This window comes from Watersipora subatra, chromosome 7 (genome assembly GCF_963576615.1).
Source record: "Watersipora subatra chromosome 7, tzWatSuba1.1, whole genome shotgun sequence".
Lineage (NCBI taxonomy): Eukaryota > Metazoa > Bryozoa > Gymnolaemata > Cheilostomatida > Watersiporidae > Watersipora > Watersipora subatra.
The window spans coordinates 42499226-42520040 of NC_088714.1; the positions used below are offsets into that span (position 1 = coordinate 42499226).

A 20815-nucleotide genomic window follows, 5' to 3' on the forward strand; every position below is an offset into this window, starting at 1 on the left:
TATAGGTAGGTACTGTATACTGGTTGTTGGTAGTTATCTATACATACAGTATGTCTTTTGTCACACGCACTGCTGACTAAAAGTCGCTGAATCTGTCGGCTGAAATTGTGTAACGTCAGAACACCTCATTCGTCATACCGTGACCATGACCTACGGTCAATGACTCATACAGTAATGATAACACTGGAAGATACTGTCCTCGCGGCTATGAGTATTTTGCTATAGGTAAAATAGCTCGAGTCTCGTGTACAGTCTCGCTGAACATAAAATTAGGTACTGTACAACTAATAAGGATCGGCCAATAAATACGTATGCGTAAACCGTATTCACATCTATAGTTGGGCGTGACTGTCGAAGTGTAAAAAGGCGATTCGTGATGTCCGGTGTGAAGTTCATAGCTGAAGTAAGGTAGATTTGTTAAGGTACTATTAATTTACTAAATTCTCTATCACATTTTATAGCTATAAATAACACTTTCTTTAATATGTGAAAAGGTATTTGCTCAACTAAATGCATTTACTATTATGAGGTCTGAATACAACATCATTGGTCTTCCTTGCAGTCTATTGACGGTCAAAGTAGATGAAAATTATAAAACAATGCAGTACGAAACCGATTCAAATGTTCAACAGATTTTCAAAATGTATATGAAATGTACAAATAGATATGGCACATTTGAATGTCTGTATTTGAGTTGAGTTTCAATGTTCTGATGAGTGCTGGTTGGCACAGGCTTACCACTTGGTCCCTTTTATTATTTAACCAGCAAATTTTAAGTACAGGTTGTTTAAGTATCAATCTTTTCATCAGTCATTTTCTATTATACTGAGTCAAATAACTGCCATTTTCATAAACATGAGTTGTCATATTTATAAACATCAATGTGAAGTGAAAGGAGAAAAAGCCATAAAATTGGTAACTATGACACCCGGTAGGTTCGAATACTGGCCAAGACTAGCCAGGCTGTCTGGGACTAAAAGCTGCCCCTGGTGAATTAGATCTAATGCTGACTTGGCTGAAATAAATGTGCTTGCTATAATTGTTTTAAGCTGGATAGCCCATTAACACTATGCACTGTACAATTTGAGCAAAACAACTTAAACACTGACTGGTCCATGTCCTAGGTGATTTAGTGAGACAAATTTGCCCAGGTGACAGTATTTGCTAGTTTCTCACAACACACTTGGCCAGCTAAGTTAGTACCCTTGAGTGGATGCAGCTATTAGTCACTGCTTTATACAACTATGTATGTCACCCAGAGTCACAGACGTACCAAATCTGCTAGTCGTCTCCTGAAACCTTAAATGACTCCAATTTAAGATGGTGACCTCTGCTATAGTTTAGAAGGAGATAATAGGGCAGACTTAACTAGTTTCCTTCACTAACTAGACTGTTGCTGATTCAATTATGTTTTTAGTGAATGATTTCTGAAGCTTATTAGAACTAAACACACAGCAAGAACAAATTGCCCAAAGTGGTCAGCACACAGGCATTGTATGCAGAAAAAACTAGTAAATCACAGTAACACAAAAAACAAATTTGAAAACTATATAAGTCAATGAGCATAGTATTTTTTTGACCAAGTAAAGCAATCAAAAATGATAATCTAGATATAGCCATGCCATATCAAGTTTAGCAAGCTTTACAATTGTATTGTGTTGTCATTTAACTGTAGGTTTTAACAGCTATAAAAATTGTGAAGTGAGCAATTATTATGATATGATTTTTATAAAATTATTTGAACTATTATTTTTCATTCATCGATGCCAGATGCTTACAAGTTGCAAAACTAAAAATCACGTCTTCAAGCTGTTATTTAGGATTTTAAAATGGAGATTATTCTACATCACTTCCTTCAAGCACAATGTTTTCACAAACTTACTTCACAGCAGTTTGCTTGCAGGGCAGTTCTCTGTTGGGTGTTGCAGAGTGAGAACTAGTTTTGTTTGCTGTTCAGATCTTATTCAACGATAACATTATTTCTCTGTTTTGAAAGTTGATATTAGAAATTAGTTGAAGGAGTAACTTTATGCAAAAATTCAAATTTTTAAAAACTTTTGTTTTGCATTCTTCAAAAAGAAACAGTTATGGTCTGAAGCTAAAATTATAACTTTACAGTCAAATATTTACTACCTCAAAAAGTTATGATGTAAGTTTACCTACATGTCTTAAAAGATCTGTGAAAGTGTATTTTGCTTAGAAATTATTAATATGAACCAATTTTATCTAGCTACAGTGGGCATTTGACAATAAATGTGAACAATCAACGCCCACAAAGTTGCACGATATTGACAAGGGCAGAAAATCAAGCCTCAGTTATAGTAACATAACTAATATAGCCAAAACCTCTCTCCTTAGTGACTAATTGCCGATGCCAACCATCAGCTGATCTAGCTCATAAACTCATGTGTTTGTCCCCAGTACCAGTGCGAAGTTTGAAACAGTATTTAATCGACACATCAAACTGGAACAAGTAACACATTAATCGTAATAAACAATTGCTGTAGTGGCAATCTCTACCAAATATATAACCTGAATTATATACATACTAGCTGAATGCCCGGCCTTGCGCGGGAATAAATTAATTACCCAATGAATTTTAGTAACTTATTTTGTAAGATGGTAAGCCAGTAGTCTAAATTTTTACTAAAACAATAGTCTTGTCTGAAGGCAGCTTAATAATCTTTGTCACGCGTAACGATCAACCGTGCTAGTTAATCGCTCTAAGCGCGAGTATTTTAACCGATGTAATAAATGTCATTGCATTCATTCACCGCCAGCGGCAGTTGGAGATCATAGTGTAGTGGCTTAGATTGCTGGTCTGCAGACTTGGAAGTTCCAAGATCAAATCTTCTGCGAAGCAGGTTTATCGTATCTAAAAATTTATCTCTATAACTGGACACGCAGCTGACAGTCAACAGCCACTGAGAATTATATATATATATATAGACACTGCCCAACGTACAACCGAGTTAAATTTCAGATGGTCGTTCCTTCAGCGAATTTGTTCGTAAGTTGTCTTGGACTATAACTTGTGTAGTGCGCATGGGCTAAAAGTTTATCATTATTTTTGCGAGATGTTTTTAAAATAGCGAAGCGTAAAAGTTTTGCTCTGCTAAAAAATTGTTTGGTTGCTAATATCGACTAGTTCAGAAGTGGAGAAAAAGAGTTGAGGTCAGCAGACACGTTGGAAGGCATTGAATAGCTAGAAGAAGATAAAATCATTGTTATTATATATGGTAACATTAAAACTTGCATGTTTATAGCATATTATTTGATAGCATTTTTGCGTTTATCATAACTCCTCTTCTATTGCACATCAGCAGCCAGTTTCGCTGCAAACTGTAGCAAACATATCAATGAGTGCAATACAATACAATACAGCTTTAATACAACATTTTTACATATAATTATAAAGGGTTATAGAGTGATGTCTATACGCACAACACCGTTCATATCTACTGTTGTTCGTAGCACTAATGTTCGCATGTAGGGTAGCGTCTGCATAGATTCAAGCTTAAATTCTGAGAATGACAGACTCGCAATTCTTAGATTATGATGAAAATATCATTGGCCTACATTTCGACGATAATCAGGCTTTGAATGATACCAACATTATTGGTATCGTCAATAATATTAGTATCCAATATTCAATACCAATGTTTGGTATTGAGTATTGGAGCACAATGTGAAAGTATTGGAAGTAATGATATTTGGGTAGTTTTTGAGTATTGAACTCAAGTTCGACGATTACATGCGCTGCTAATATGTATCCATTATCATTAATAAAAATTATAAGCTCTTTTTTCTAGATTCAACAATTTTAGGCTTGTTTATTACTCAGTGTTTTGACGTTCTCGTCGAAAAAGAAAAACGCCACATCAAGTACTTTACCCTAGCTAACATCACAAGTGGAAATAAGATACATGTATATGTCAAACCTAAATCAACATACCTGAGGTCATAAGGTCAATTGGCCCATCTTCTTATCTGCATTTCTCTTTGTGTGCAAAATCTGGTCAATCATGTCATTGATGTAATTTTACTGGCAGTTATTTATTTTAGGATGCTATTTAATCGGTACCATATTTTTTACAATATGTAGTTGTAGAGGAGAATTAATGACTGGAAAGTATCTGTTAAAGCCATTCAAATTTTGTGCGCTACGTTTTTCATAAATAGTCATCTTGATTGTACAACTTCAACATTTAAGACATTTAAAATTTAAGACTGAGTATGAAGTGTTTCAATGCTGTAACATTCTCCGCTGTAATATTTCGTAAGCATTTTGAAGTTTGCCGATGCTTAAGCGCTTGTACTATTTGGATGCAGTTGAGTCTTAACATAAAAAGTTGCTATGGTCTGATATTACCTAGGAGCTACATGTATAAACCTAAATTCGATGTGAAAACTAAAATAAAGGAATATTTACTAAATTGTTATTTTTTACTTTGCATTAGAAACGCATTAACGAAGATAACAGGTTCAACAATGCATGAGTTTGGGACTGGAGTAAGTGATAGAATTACATGGCATAGCTTACTCTAATTTACACTAAATATAGTTTCAATAACTGAGTCTCAAAGACTTCAAGGAACAAATTGAATTTTGGAGTTATCAGTTCCTACACATAACATTTTATTTATCAAAATCCACTTTGAATAGCTTCATTGTAAATTTTTAATAGTCATTGAATTTTGCCATGCAACCATGTGTTGTGTAAGCCTTGCTACATTTGCAACGCTTGTAATTTCTCACATGCGTAACCTTGCACATCAATGTAACAAAATATTGGCAGAGATTACCCTAAAATAATGATTGGCTAGGTTTTGTACACATGGAGAAATGCAGATAAAGAGATAGACCAATTGACGTTGTGACCTCTTCTATATTGATTAATGTTGATTAAAGTGGTGACCTCAGTTATGACATCCTAGAGTAAATTGTCACTAAACAGGGTCTAACAAGTGTTTGTTCTTTAACCAGCATGCACGATTGTTTAGATTCATGATTGCTTACTTGTTCTACGAGATACGAGAGGGCATAAGGTCAAGTGCGCGAAACATTCCAGAGTCTGCAGTCAGCCAATAATCTCCTTAAAGGTTGACTTGCAATAAAATTCACATTACAGTTATTTGGTATCATAAGATTCACCATGTCTTACTCTGTTGTGTTGTAGATGCAAAATATATGGGAATGTGATCACAAGCTCTTAAAAGCTCAAAAACGAACAGTTAATCGCAGCCACACGAGACCGCCGTAGTTTGGATTCGCTTTCCAAAACTGCTCAAATGAGACGTAGTTGTTACAGGATGGTTTCTGTTTACACTTTCATGCAACTTTATTCGTCGAAATATTTTTACAAATATACTTCACGCATTCAATAAAACCACGTCTATTGTTCTTACGCGTCTGTTTTATCGTCGATGTAATGCTGTCACTTTTAGCACTGATATCTTATAACTTACGGTAAAAAATCGTTAAACTTTTTAACCTTAGCTCGAAGGAGTACATATCATTGTCTGATAATCATGACGAGCCTGTTGGTTACCTGTAATAATCGAAAAGTGTTGCAAAAATTATTTGCGAAGTATTGGGTCACGTGATCAGATTACGACTTGACAATTGAATAATGCCGAAACAAAACTGTAAAGTAGCGAGCATCTATATTTGATACGGGGTCTTCGGTAAAACCCGAAGTGTTTGTCATAAACTAGTGCTACGATAAGTTTTATATTGAGCTTTTATTGGCCTTTCAATTCACGTGAGAACATCACGTGACAAGACGATAACCAAACTGTAATGACTACGTCAGATAAATAAACAGATTCCAATCTACGGCGGCTTTTCATTTTTGAGCTTTTAAGAGCTTGCAATCACATTTCCACATATTTGGCAATCACATTTCCACACATTTCCACATATTCTACAACACAACAGAGTAAGACATGGTGAATCTTTAGATACCAAATAACTGTAATGTGAATTTTGTTGCAAGTCAACCTTTAATGTAATTTTATGGTCATTAGTCATTCCAGTGTATTGTTTAATTTTCAATCATATTTTGAAAGATTTATAGTCTTGTTGGGTTTGTATCAGCTCTTTTTTTCTACTTACAAAACGGATACTTCCAGAAATTTTAGATGTCATTTGTTAAAAATTGTTCCAAATGTTGAGAAAGTTGTTTGCTCAAATTTTACATTTTAATTTTTGTATGTAGAGGCTTGACAGTAATGCACAGTTTTGATGTAATTACTCTATCTTTCAAACAATTATGAGAAATACTTAGCGCTGATTACATGAATGCAACGTATTATTCTAAAGTTATTTGCTCTAAATCTTGACTGTTTTAAAATATGAAGAGAATATCCTGCTTCAATCAAACCTGCTACAATTAGACTTCAGCTATGCTGCATATATGACAAACGAGTTATATATCCGAGCGAATATTCTTAAAAAATACTTTTTTTCGTTTAATTTGTTCCACAGCCGTAAACGTTGAATAATAGTAACGTTCATATAATTACTAATACTTTTGGTACTTACACAAAGCATTAAAACAAAAGTATCTTATAGTACTATTACAAAACTAAATGACAAATAAAAAAACTACATAAACAAAGGTAACAATTGATAAAAGGTGTTTGTCAGCACTTTACTTTGAGGTTAAAGACAGATGTATGGAGGTATAGCTTTGATGCTACGGCGGAAAGGTAGATGCGAGGGTAGCGATGTGCTAGTTTATGTAAACATTAAATTAATGTAAATTATTTATATTTTTGGTGTTTTTGTTTGATTTTTTATTTTCATTTATTAGTCAAGGCTTTTTACTAGAAGCTTATCATTCTTGTTTACCATAAATATTTTTGCTTTTGCTTCAAACTTTGCTTTTGTATTTAGAAAATTCATAACTATTGCACAGGTTATTTGTCTTTCATAATTTACATCTTGCAATCTTGTGGTAGAACTTTCATTGTTTGCTGGCTAGTTATTTTTCTCAAAAAGACGAATGCAACCTTTTAGATATGCATATTTAATTGTGCTGCTGCGGAATATTTGTCTTGGAAATGATAGAACAACATACTGGCATTTTATGACAAGTTGCAGCAGGTTACAACACATGTACGTTTAATATAGAGAGAAAAACGAGTTGTTCCCTCTTTTCAAATATCTTGGTTAAGAATTTATTTCTATCAAAATTTGGATGCATATGCACCCACTCATGCTCATATTAATTTAATATTGAGCAAGGACTATTATTATTGCTGTTCTAGATATGAAAGCATTTTAGGTGTAAAGATAATATATGTAAACTAACCTAACCGCTTTTTATTTGCTCATATTACTCGGAATTGGCTATTAAAGTCGCTCTTGATTCGTAGTTTATGATATATTTTTGCTAATATTAGTTTAAATGCTAATAATAGCTAAATACAGTTTTCGTTGTTAGAAGTAATATTTAAAGATGTTAATGAAACCATTCTGAAGCAAGCAGCTAAACCAGTTTGGTAAAACTACCGTACAGCCCCTAATTGAACTCCACCTATATTTGAATGCTACCTCCATTTGACCGCCACTATAGGAAAAGAGTTAAAAAATACAGCGCCACCCTTTAATTGAATGCCGCTTCCATTTGACCGCCACTTTTGGAAAAAAATTAAAAACAATAGAGCGTTTAGGCATTCAAACAGAGGTTTTACGGTATCTTGTTAATTTAGATACATTAATCATAATCTGCTTTGTAGAAATAGAAAATATCTATTTCCTTTGTTATCTCATAGTTTTTCAGTCTTAACGTTGTTAATTATTCTAAACCAATCACATCAGTTAGTAAAGTGAGGCTTGTTTTCTTTGCAGACGCTACTTCAATGATCAGACCTGCCACAAAAACAACAAAAACCATTTGTATATCAGGCTACCCCTTATCTACATCCTATCATACAGCTCATCTACTCTAGAACAGCTCACTTGCAGCCATGTGTTTGTGACACCGCTGCTAGACTTGCTCACTCTAAAGTGAACTGTGATTGGCTGGTGTATGGGAATATGATCGGCGGACTAAGTCGACCATCATTAAATACTTCAACCCTGCTGACTACTTCTTGTCGAAGGTTGTTTTTGCTGATTTTATATTTTCTTCTCCTTGATGATCTTACATTCTTACTGGCACCGGTAGAGGCCCTACATCTTCAAGGCACCTTTGAAAGTAAAGACTTTTTACTATTTCTTGCTAAATTTGGCGTTCAGAAAGTTGACAGCAACGAAGTAAAAAGCACTAGCGGATACATATATGGAAATATAACTTCAAGAGGAGAAAACTCTTTGGCTGAATGGGACATGTATCTGGTAGTACTTGATAGTGACTACTTTGTACAGTTTTACTCGCAACGACATTATAATAGTCCAGATAGGTGTTCTGTCATGTTCTCTGATGTTGACACTATCGCCTGGGACAAGTTCTGTTTTCCAAGAGGCCAAGAAGACTTTTTGAGGCGGATTCCATGTCCTGTTGGTAGACTTTGTACAGAAGAACTTGCCAATCCTGCGAGCGTTATAGCAGGCAATCAGTTCACATATCGCATAATTGATAAAAATCAGCCAAGGTATGTCAATATTTGTCACACGTATCTCATTTTGTCATTACCTATGCTCTCTTTGCAATTTTGTAGTCGTGCAGTTATAGCTTTTTTGCTGGTGCATGTTATGGTTATATTCCTAAAAATTTTGTTTGTACATTTTTTTTTTAAAAGGGCATGCTAGTCATGAGGTGCAGCGTGTAAATAACTTTCAACTGTATGAAGGTATTTACATTAAAATTAATGCTCAGCTGACAATGTATACAAACTAGTGCTGGGCATGGGTAATAAAACTCATTGAACTCGCGGTTTATTTTCTCTCGAGTCTTGGGTAATAGAGATTTTGAGCATTTTGATCTTGCGTGTTCGAGTTTTGACTTGCGAGTTCAGGTTTTTGCGCACGGATCCGTCGAGTAGAGTGGACAAAAACTCGGTCTATTGTGCCCTGCGCTCTAAACACTGTTTGATAAACTGCCTGTTAACCCTTTGAACCCTGGCCTTTTTTGTCAATTCGCGTCAGTAATCCTGGGCAAACTGTCCAATGATCCGAAGTTTTTAAACGTTTATTATATATATCTGGACGTGCTCATAATACAATGATATTTGGTAAAACACTTGTAAAAAAAGTTGGGCAACCCACAGCAAATGTCATCAAACAGAAAAACGCAATACTTTACCATTATTTGGGTTAAAACTATAAAAGTTTGTATGATTTTAAAAAACTCGTGAAAACATTTACAATAGCATCATATCCATTGAACACATGTTCATCATTATTTTATGACTCAAAATATACTGGAAAATTATAATTAGTATTACAATTTTTTTTATTTGCAACACAATAATTTGTGACCTACCAACAAACGTGTCGATTTTTTCGGGATACCGTTCAAATAAAGTTTGTTATTAAAACTACGGAAGTAGGTAAAGATATTTGAAAACTGCTACAAATGGAAGTGAAATTTCTGGTCTAATATCTTGTGCAAAAGTTAATTTGATTGATTTACGCTGTTACTTAGAACTGGCTTTTCTAAACAAAGCCATGTGAATGCCGTAATTTCAGTCGATAAAGATTCTGACGCACCCTACGCAATGCCTGAAAACTGACCCTTGGTGTTCAAACATCAAAGGGTTAAGGCTGCGAGCACGAATATCAGTCGTCAGAGAATAGTAAAAAACAATAAATAAATTGAATATAATTGTATTGTAAACTTTAGAATATGTCTGTTGTTCGAAAATTTTCGACATAAAACCCGTATCAACAAACCCGATACCTGAAAAACCCGTTGGCCAAGAAGTACTTATGCCCAGCACTATTAAAAACCACGCAAATCTATAATAACGGATGCCATGGACAATCTAGCTTTATTAAAGATGTTGTATGACGTTGCCAAAATGCTGTTTTAATAGTTTCTTTCTTAGAATAGCCTAAACAGATGGTGAATTGCAGCATTTTGGAAGCTGAACCGGAAAGGCACTATAATTATAATTGCTTAAAAATCACTGAGTTTCTGAGGTTGAATCGCTATAAACTGGTTTTCCGAAGTTTTTACTTTCACAAATAGGCGAAGTATTTATGGCTTGTAGGGCTATTATTTTCAGGATTATGTTTTACAAAGTTTTTCTAGTTTGTATAAGCAAAAGAAAGAATTTGGCACATGACAGCCCATCAGGAAAAATATATGAATAGATTAGTTTCTTTTTATAGCCATCCTTCAAAGAATAAAACTTTCCCAAAGTCAGCAGGTTTTTTGCTGGTAATTGGGCAGTTATGTAGTCTCTACAAGCCACACGGAGTAGTGTAGATAATGCAGTAAGTGTACTGGCTCTCTTAATTTATAACCGCCATAGAGCTCATTAGCTTAAGTTGTTGGCATAAAAACTAGATCCATAGTTATAGACCAAAGACGCCCAGCATGGGTAGACAGCCAGCTTTACAGAATGTTTTTTTCTAAGATTTGTGTATAATGGTACAAATGGCACATTCATTGCTTGTTATCAACAGACAGCTGATGAATGCCTCTCATGTCCACAGTTACTTATACCTGTCCATATTTATAAGCTAGCATGTCCAACATGTTACAGGTTCTGGTATGCAAGCTTAGTTGGATGCCAGAGGGCTCGAAGAAAAAAAGGTTGCTCATGGAAATATAACACAACACTGAATGTGGCTATAGACTATGATATCTGGTTTGTGAATGGCGACCCTGCCAGCAAACATTTGAACCCATTTGAGCACCAGTTTTCTTATGAGGTGCATGATGTCATTGAGATATATCTTGCCTTTCTCATCCTCAATGGGCTGCTGCTCGCCTTGCAGGTCTGGGTGTTCCGCAACCAGCGACATGTCCTTATTTATCTGCTCACCACTATTCTAGTCCTCGAGGTGAGTTAAAATTGAAATGACTTTTTAATTCAATTTTGACTATCATCTTATTAAATATGAGCTTACCCAAAATTTTAGTATATTTTATTAGAAAGTATCTGTATTTTTCTATCATTTGAGCTTGTTTTTGGTGTTTGATGTGATCTGACTGCCAGGATGTTTTAAGATTAAAATTTACACAACTTTATTGTGATTAAAACATTCGGAAGGAAAATATATGCCAAAATGACATCACTAGTTGCACGGCTGACTGTCTCTATCATTATTGATATTGGCTATTACGTTCAAGTTGCAGCAGTATGTGGCTATATTCTGTTGGTCCCTTAGCTGAAGCAGCAGTACGTGGCTATATTCTGTTGGTCCCTTAGCTGAAGCAGCAGTACGTGGCTATATTCTGTTGGTCCCTTAGCTGAAGCAGCAGTACGTGGCTATATTCTGTTGGTCCCTTAGCTGAAGCAGCAGTATGTGGCTATATTCTGTTGGTCTGTTCAAGTTGCAGCAGTATGTGGCTATATTCTGTTGGTCTGTTCAAGTTGCAGCAGTATGTGGCTATATTCTGTTGGTCTGTTCAAGTTGCAGCAGTATGTGGCTATATTCTGTTGGTCTGTTCAAGTTGCAGCAGTATGTGGCTATATTCTGTTGGTCTGTTCAAGTTGCAGCAGTATGTGGCTATATTCTGTTGGTCTGTTCAAGTTGCAGCAGTATGTGGCTATATTCTGTTGGTCTGTTCAAGTTGCAGCAGTACGTGGCTATATTCTGTTGGTCTGTTCAAGTTGCAGCAGTATGTGGCTATATTCTGTTGGTCTGTTCAAGTTGCAGCAGTATGTGGCTATATTCTGTTGGTCTGTTCAAGTTGCAGCAGTATGTGGCTATATTCTGTTGGTCTGTTCAAGTTGCAGCAGTACGTGGCTATATTCTGTTGGTCCCTTAGCTGAAGCAGCAGTACGTGGCTATATTCTGTTGGTCTGTTCAAGTTGCAGCAGTACGTGGCTATATTCTGTTGGTCTGTTCAAGTTGCAGCAGTACGTGGCTATATTCTGTTGGTCTGTTCAAGTTGCAGCAGTATGTGGCTATATTCTGTTGGTCTGTTCAAGTTGCAGCAGTATGTGGCTATATTCTGTTGGTCTGTTCAAGTTGCAGCAGTATGTGGCTATATTCTATTGGTCTGTTCAAGTTGCAGCAGTACGTGGCTATATTCTGTTGGTCTGTTCAAGTTGCAGCAGTACGTGGCTATATTCTGTTGGTCCCTTAGCTGAAGCAGTACGTGGCTATATTCTGTTGGTCTGTTCAAGTTGCAGCAGTATGTGGCTATATTCTGTTGGTCTGTTCAAGTTGCAGCAGTATGTGGCTATATTCTGTTGGTCTGTTCAAGTTGCAGCAGTATGTGGCTATATTCTATTGGTCTGTTCAAGTTGCAGCAGTACGTGGCTATATTCTGTTGGTCTGTTCAAGTTGCAGCAGTACGTGGCTATATTCTGTTGGTCCCTTAGCTGAAGCAGTACGTGGCTATATTCTGTTGGTCTGTTCAAGTTGCAGCAGTATGTGGCTATATTCTGTTGGTCTGTTCAAGTTGCAGCAGTATGTGGCTATATTCTGTTGGTCTGTTCAAGTTGCAGCAGTATGTGGCTATATTCTATTGGTCTGTTCAAGTTGCAGCAGTACGTGGCTATATTCTGTTGGTCTGTTCAAGTTGCAGCAGTACGTGGCTATATTCTGTTGGTCTGTTCAAGTTGCAGCAGTATGTGGCTATATTCTGTTGGTATGTTCAAGTTGCAGCAGTATGTGGCTATATTCTGTTGGTCTGTTCAAGTTGCAGCAGTATGTGGCTATATTCTGTTGGTCTGTTCAAGTTGCAGCAGTACGAGGCTATATTCTGTTGGTCTGTTCAAGTTGCAGCAGTATGTGGCTATATTCTGTTGGTCTGTTCAAGTTGCAGCAGTATGTGGCTATATTCTGTTGGTCTGTTCAAGTTGCAGCAGTATGTGGCTATATTCTATTGGTCTGTTCAAGTTGCAGCAGTATGTGGCTATATTCTGTTGGTCTGTTCAAGTTGCAGCAGTATGTGGCTATATTCTATTGATCTGTTCAAGTTGCAGCAGTATGTGGCTATATTCTGTTGGTCCCTTAGCTGAAGCAGCAGTATGTGGCTATATTCTGTTGGTCTGTTCAAGTTGCAGCAGTACGTGGCTATATTCTGTTGGTCTGTTCAAGTTGCAGCAGTATGTGGCTATATTCTGTTGGTCCCTTAGCTGAAGCAGCAGTACGTGGCTATATTCTGTTGGTCCCTTAGCTGAAGCAGCAGTACGTTGCTATATTCTGTTGGTCCCTTAGCTGAAGCAGCAGTACGTGGCTATATTCTGTTGGTCCCTTAGCTGAAGCAGCAGTACGTGGCTATATTCTGTTGGTCCCTTAGCTGAAGCAGCAGTATGTGGCTATATTCTGTTGGTATGTTCAAGTTGCAGCAGTATGTGGCTATATTCTGTTGGTATGTTCAAGTTGCAGCAGTACGTGGCTATATTCTGTTGGTCTGTTCAAGTTGCAGCAGTATGTGGCTATATTCTGTTGGTCTGTTCAAGTTGCAGCAGTACGTGGCTATATTCTATTGGTCTGTTCAAGTTGCAGCAGTATGTGGCTATATTCTGTTGGTCTGTTCAAGTTGCAGCAGTATGTGGCTATATTCTGTTGGTCTGTTCAAGTTGCAGCAGTATGTGGCTATATTCTGTTGGTCCGTTCAAGTTGCAGCAGTACGTGGCTATATTCTGTTGGTCTGTTCAAGTTGCAGCAGTATGTGGCTATATTCTGTTGGTCCGTTCAAGTTGCAGCAGTACGTGGCTATATTCTATTGGTCTGTTCAAGTTGCAGCAGTACGTGGCTATATTCTGTTGGTCTGTTCAAGTTGCAGCAGTATGTGGCTATATTCTGTTGGTCTGTTCAAGTTGCAGCAGTATGTGGCTATATTCTGTTGGTCTGTTCAAGTTGCAGCAGTATGTGGCTATATTCTGTTGGTCTGTTCAAGTTGCAGCAGTATGTGGCTATATTCTGTTGGTCCGTTCAAGTTGCAGCAGTACGTGGCTATATTCTGTTGGTCTGTTCAAGTTGCAGCAGTACGTGGCTATATTCTGTTGGTATGTTCAAGTTGCAGCAGTACGTGGCTATATTCTGTTGGTCTGTTCAAGTTGCAGCAGTACGTGGCTATATTCTGTTGGTCTGTTCAAGTTGCAGCAGTACGTGGCTATATTCTGTTGGTCTGTTCAAGTTGCAGCAGTACGTGGCTATATTCTGTTGGTCTGTTCAAGTTGCAGCAGTATGTGGCTATATTCTGTTGGTCTGTTCAAGTTGCAGCAGTACGTGGCTATATTCTGTTGGTCTGTTCAAGTTGCAGCAGTATGTGGCTATATTCTGTTGGTCTGTTCAAGTTGCAGCAGTATGTGGCTATATTCTGTTGGTCTGTTCAAGTTGCAGCAGTACGTGGCTATATTCTGTTGGTCTGTTCAAGTTGCAGCAGTATGTGGCTATATTCTGTTGGTCTGTTCAAGTTGCAGCAGTATGTGGCTATATTCTGTTGGTCCCTTAGCTGAAGCAGCAGTATGTGGCTATATTCTGTTGGTCTGTTCAAGTTGCAGCAGTACATGGCTATATTCTGTTGGTCTGTTCAAGTTGCAGCAGTATGTGGCTATATTCTGTTGGTCTGTTCAAGTTGCAGCAGTATGTGGCTATATTCTGTTGGTCTGTTCAAGTTGCAGCAGTACGTGGCTATATTCTGTTGGTCTGTTCAAGTTGCAGCAGTATGTGGCTATATTCTGTTGGTCTGTTCAAGTTGCAGCAGTATGTGGCTATATTCTGTTGGTCTGTTCAAGTTGCAGCAGTATGTGGCTATATTCTATTGGTCTGTTCAAGTTGCAGCAGTATGTGGCTATATTCTGTTGGTCTGTTCAAGTTGCAGCAGTATGTGGCTATATTCTATTGGTCTGTTCAAGTTGCAGCAGTATGTGGCTATATTCTGTTGGTCCCTTAGCTGAAGCAGCAGTATGTGGCTATATTCTGTTGGTCTGTTCAAGTTGCAGCAGTACGTGGCTATATTCTGTTGGTCTGTTCAAGTTGCAGCAGTATGTGGCTATATTCTGTTGGTCCCTTAGCTGAAGCAGCAGTATGTGGCTATATTCTGTTGGTCTGTTCAAGTTGCAGCAGTATGTGGCTATATTCTGTTGGTCTGTTTGACAAAATGCAACTATAGATAATCATAAATGCACGTTCTCTTAAATCTGAGCGTTTCAATAAACGATCTCATTCAAACTATTATATCTCTGGACTGAGTAGGTCTGCATGGGCAAAAATTACATAAAATTGAAGATTGATGTCTTATCTTTAAATTGATATTACTTTCATTTGCATCATTTCAATAGTACATGTATAAGTTAACCTTTCAAGTGCAAGGCCTTCTGATATGAAGAAGGTGGTAGTCAGATGAAGCGCAGAAGCCTAAGCCTGCACAGAAACTAAGCTTGATATAGACATAGGCCATCGCGTATTCCCATCGACTCGTAGTATCGTGATGACCATTTAGAATGCTGCCATCGAAGATGTTGCAGTTTTCTGAATGAAAGTGAATGTAATTGATACCAAGAGTGTTTGATGTTATTTTTTTAGTCATGCCGCATTATTTGCTTCAAGGTCAAAATAAACAATAGCAGTGAAAAGAGATTAAATTTTATCGTTACGATATTACTAGGACTAGTAGTCTGGCTGTGGAGTGTGCCGTAAGAGAGTCTCAGGTATGTTCATGAAACAGAAAAACCAAGTATGTACATAATTATTTGAGAGAACCTCAAGGCGGTCGTTTAGGTGTTAGCGTGTCTGGCTACGAAGTAAAATGTTGTGAGTTCAAATCCTGTATGAAACGATCTTTTTCCAAACTGTCTTGGATCAGATTAGAGTGTTCATATTCACGATGGCAATCTATTTTGATTTGAAGTTTAATCTCATATGGCTGCATGACTTGCAAACACTTGCTTGTGCCTGCCAACAGTCGTTCTCTCCCGATAATATCAAATTCTTAGGTGGTATCAAAGTTTGATTTACTTTTCAGGTTGCCGGCATATTGTGTAACCTCGTGAACATGTCAGTATTTGCTGTGGACGGAAAGGGTTTGCCTGCCTTAAGGATCCTTGGTAACTTTCTCGACATGTGTTCTCAGTCTATTATGATGCTGGAGTTGTTGTACATAGCGAAAGGATGGAGCATCTCTTACAAGCATTTGACTACTCGTGGCACAATTCTTCTCTACACTATATGGATCCTGTATTCTCTTGTCTACATTGTCCTATTCTCCTTCACTCTTGTAAGTATGCCGATGTACCTCCTGATTTGTACATATTAGCAATGCTTATTATTGAGAGCTTGTTCCATTGTAATATTATTTGCTTGCAGAAGGCAGTCGACCCGATACGAGATGTGGATGAGTGGCAGACTGTCCCTGGTTATTGCATCCTTGTGTTTAGAGTTGTTATAATGTTCTACTTCCTTTATGAGCTGCAGGACACATTTGCTAAAGAGAGCAGCGAACTCAAAAGAAACTTCTATATAAGATTTGCTGCTGGATTCCTAGTCTGGTTTATATATTTGCCTGTAGTAGCGCTCATCAGCCCTAAAATAGCTGGTCTTTGGAGATACAAAACTTTACTAGGTAAGCAGTCATATCCAGTTGCTGGAAGCCAGTAATAGTTGTCTTGCGTGCCGCACTCAATTTAGCTCATGAGAAACTTTTATGAGCAGACAACTCCTCAAAGACCGAGTACGACCGATTAGCTTACTGCAAGCAGAGGCTGTGTGTGTTTTTTCAAACTATTGGTGCACAAACAATTGCTCTGTGATCTTGGCTGGACATGTCTGAGTCCAATGGCAGCAGAACCTCGATGACTGGAGACCTGGCCAGTTGCGGAGAGCAATTTATGGATGTCATTCTCGTCACCACCGAGTAACCTTTTTTGGATATTGACCATGATAGACCACTAGGCTGTGGCTGTTCTCTAATGTGAGAAAAAAAATTTCAAAAAAGCATCCTGTCACTCTTGGCGTATGCTGGTTTTCAGCGCGCGCCTAACAGCTGAACCACAAGTACATTGCTCCACGCACGAAAAGAATGTAGTTTACGCTGATGCTCTTTGGCTGACAAAGCATGCCCTTTTATTTTTAATTACAATTAAAAAATTCAATATCCCGTTTCTGAAAGAATTAATATACTAGGCCCTACTTTATTGTAATAGAAAGCAAGCCAAAGCATATTGACCAGCAACACCTAACGTTCTTCTTATAAATAGTTTAACAGTGGTTTATACGTAGCACGTTTCTCCTAATTAATGGTTCAATATCTCCTTGCTGCTTCTTAAAGGTCTGATGAGAAAATATTATAAACTTTACGCTAGAATAATTCTTGGGTGTTTTAGCTCATGTTAAAACCTAGGTCAGGTTTGCCTCACTCTGTCATAGCTCCAATTGCTGCTGGCATTTATACGGTTTTAAAAAAATTAAAAATATGGGTCGTTTAAATATTTCTTGCGTGGCTAAAGCAGGAGATTTTGCTTTTTTAATAATTTGGTGAAAATGTCACAAAATTTATATAATATTTGACCTTGCTGACTTTCAGATCTACATTCTTGCTAATTATTGGGGTGATCATGTGTTCTTGGGTTGTCTTGTTGTTTTACACTGAGACAATTTCTTTTTGCTTTTATAAGTGGATTTGCCTTTCCAAAAATTTCAAGACTATTTATGGTGTAATGCAGTTCTTGTCTTGTTCAGACTCGAGCAAAACTTGACAGAATAAACTGGAGATGAAATGAACAGCATTGTCGAACGCTCATACTAGTGTCAGCCATATTGAAACCATCATAAGTGAAACAAGATAAACATTCACATTGTTACGCATTTGTTTTGTTTTGAAGCTCAATCTGAGAATTTGGCTTTTTTAATACATTTTTTGTTTTCACTTTGCAAAGTAGCTTATTGTAACTCGTCTTATTCATTGCAAATTGATTTTTTAAATTGATTCATACATAATCATAAAGTTATAGTATAGACGTGTCGCAGATATGAGACGTAGCAAGGTTTCTTACAATACATAATCATAAAGTTACAGTATAGACGTGTCGCAGATATGAGATGTAGCAAGGTTTCTTACAATACATAATCATAAAGTTATAGTATAGACGTGTCGCAGATATGAGATGTAGCAAGGTTTCTTACAATACATAATCATAAAGTTATAGTATAGACGTGTCGCAGATATGAGACATAGCAAGGTTTCTTACAATACATAGTCATAAAGTTATAGTATAGACGTGTCGCAGATATGAGACGTAGCAAGGTTTCTTACAATACATAATCATAAAGTTACAGTATAGACGTGTCGCAGATATGAGACATAGCAAGGTTTCTTACAATACATAATCATATAGTTATAGTATAGACGTGTCGCAGATATGAGACATAGCAAGGTTTCTTACAATACATAATCATAAAGTTATAGTATAGACGTGTCGCAGATATGAGACATAGCAAGGTTTCTTACAATACATAATCATATAGTTATAGTATAGACGTGTCGCAGATATGAGACATAGCAAGGTTTCTTACAATACATAATCATTAAGTTGTAGTATAGACGTGTCGCAGATATGAGATGTAGCAAGGTTTCTTACAATACATAATCATATAGTTATAGTATAGACGTGTCGCAGATATGAGACATAGCAAGGTTTCTTACAATACATAATCATAAAGTTATAGTATAGACGTGTTGCAGATATGAGACATAGCAAGGTTTCTTACAATACATAATCATAAAGTTATAGTATAGACGTGTCGTAGATATGAGACATAGCAAGGTTTCTTACAATACATAATCATAAAGTTATAGTATAGATGTGTCGCAGATATGAGATGTAGCAAGGTTTCTTGCAATATATTGTCGGTGGGCAGAAATTAGTGACTATTAAAAGTGTATTTTAAGGCTATTCAAAGGGTTCACCAATCACTAAACAAAGGTTTTCATGATTAAAAGGTCACGTTGTAAGAGCTGATAACTCTAAAATTGAGTTTGTTACCCAAAAGCTGAGAAACCTGTCTGTTGGTGTAAATTATAGCTGAAGAAAGATACTTCACCATTAGATGTTTTTACCTAAGTTATTGAGACTTCTAAAGTATGTAATGGATTGCTAGCTTGCAAGGTACTAAGTCTAACTTACCATCTTTCCAGCCGCCCGTAGCATTAAGTTTGAATAAGATACAAAGTTTTAGCGCAGCTCTTGGCAACTCGAGCATCTAAAGAAATAAATTTTATCATTCCTTCATTTCTTTATTTTTGCAGGAATTCAATCAGGTGCTGATGTTGGCTTTCTCTCTATCTTAGTTCATCTCTTTTGGCCAGGAGGGGGGAAAAGATACTTTGAGATTCCTCTTAGTCATGACATGACTAATAATAACAATGATGCAGCAGCTGGTAAGTTATTACTGAGCTTTAAAACTGCTAGACTGGGTTTGACATGAAAAATGAAATCTGTCTATATTAGACAAATTTCAATACCTTGCTTGATCAAACCTTTCTTACTGTGTGGAACTTACTAACTTGCAAATAAATACCAGCATTTGTGTATGTTCTCAATTCTATTGTGTTTTGATTTATTACCTTGATGAAGATAATAACATTACTAAAGCTACTAAAATTCCTTCCATCAGCAGTGTTTATGAAGCAAATACTAATTATCACCCCTGTGAATTATAGCTCTATGAAGCTCTCACAGATGCGTCGTATGCAGGGGATTTTAATAACCTCACACAGCAGTAATCTCCTCATGCTTGGAATTATACTAATAATTATTGGTTTTGCCTCTCTTCGTCTACTCTTTGCGTGAGACGCTGTTGAAATGTTGACAACTATGTACAGTACATATTTTAATTGTTGACTGCAATACTTCAGATGTAGGTATATCGGAAACAAACGAAAAATTTGGCTGTTTTCATTATTTGTGGAGCTAGATGAGAGATATTTTGCGCACCGTTTTTGTAACAATTAAACGATTTTGGCAAAACTAAAACAAAATTTAAATTTATAGCAAATTTTGTTGACTATTTCTGAAAATATAATATTACTTACTTGTATACATACAAAACCACACAAGACTTTAATTCCATAACATGTGTTCACAAAGAATGATAAGGTACTCACAATTGTGTTAGTGATAAGATTTGCTTTCCTCCAGAATATTTGGCTGTCTTATATCAGGTTTTTCAATAGCCTCGAATGATAAAAAATAATTTTCGAAGCATCGTTTTAGTCGCGTAGTCGGCATAACTAAAATGGCAACACTTTGTGTTTGTCATTAACATGCATTACCTTCTTGTCACAAGTGCATATTCTCTTACATAGCCTATTGCATCATGGGATTGTGAGATAATGTTGTTATTAGTAACCATTTTTCAATCGCCTGTGCATTCTTGCTCGATGTACTTTTGATTGAGGCTCTACAGACATGTTGATGACCTTTGTACCAATTTTAGCACTCATATCTAGTGAAGAATGCAGCTCTGAGGATGAATTATATGGAAGGCAGGCTGGCATTAGACTAAACCCTCCAACACCACCATATCGATATATGACTGCCAATGGAGACACTAATAATGTTGAAGAATGCTCAGAAATGCAAGTATCAGTATCAAACAGAGAGCAAGAGCAAACTTTAGCCACAACTGGTGAAACAGAGCAGGTCGTCAGCCGTTTGTAGACAGATGGTTGTTCATGGAAATATTTTTTCAAATAAATCTAGTCTGCCTGTATACAGAACATGTTGGCAAACTT

The 20815-nt window shown here is 36.8% G+C and overlaps 1 protein-coding gene across 3 annotated transcripts; it reads left to right on the top strand.

Moving 5' to 3' along the window:
- The first annotated feature begins 352 nt into the window (after positions 1–352).
- LOC137401110 (integral membrane protein GPR180-like) lies at positions 353–20747 on the top strand. 3 transcript variants are annotated; one of them, XM_068087473.1, is made up of 7 exons: positions 353–422; positions 7858–8603; positions 10662–10962; positions 16049–16300; positions 16390–16645; positions 19328–19459; positions 20518–20747. In XM_068087473.1, the coding sequence occupies exons 2-7, from the start codon at positions 8047–8049 to the stop codon at positions 20739–20741; spliced, it is 1722 nt and encodes a 573-aa protein (XP_067943574.1). In that variant the 5' UTR covers positions 353–422; positions 7858–8046; the 3' UTR covers positions 20742–20747. The 3 variants fall into 3 exon arrangements, with proteins under 3 accessions (XP_067943574.1, XP_067943575.1, XP_067943576.1); XM_068087474.1 differs by having other exon boundaries at positions 353–403; XM_068087475.1 differs by lacking the exons at positions 19328–19459; positions 20518–20747 and adding an exon at positions 17761–17860.
- Positions 20748–20815: the final 68 nt, after the last annotated feature.

Excerpts from the sequence above, each read along its gene's own strand:
- LOC137401110 (XM_068087473.1), top strand. The coding sequence starts at position 8,047 with ATGATCGGCGGACTAAGTCGACCATCATTAAATACTTCAACCCTGCTG. Across the intron at positions 16,301-16,389 it reads TCCTATTCTCCTTCACTCTT|AAGGCAGTCGACCCGATACG; the intron begins GTAAGTATGCCG and ends ATTTGCTTGCAG. Across the intron at positions 19,460-20,517 it reads TAACAATGATGCAGCAGCTG|CACTCATATCTAGTGAAGAA; the intron begins GTAAGTTATTAC and ends TACCAATTTTAG.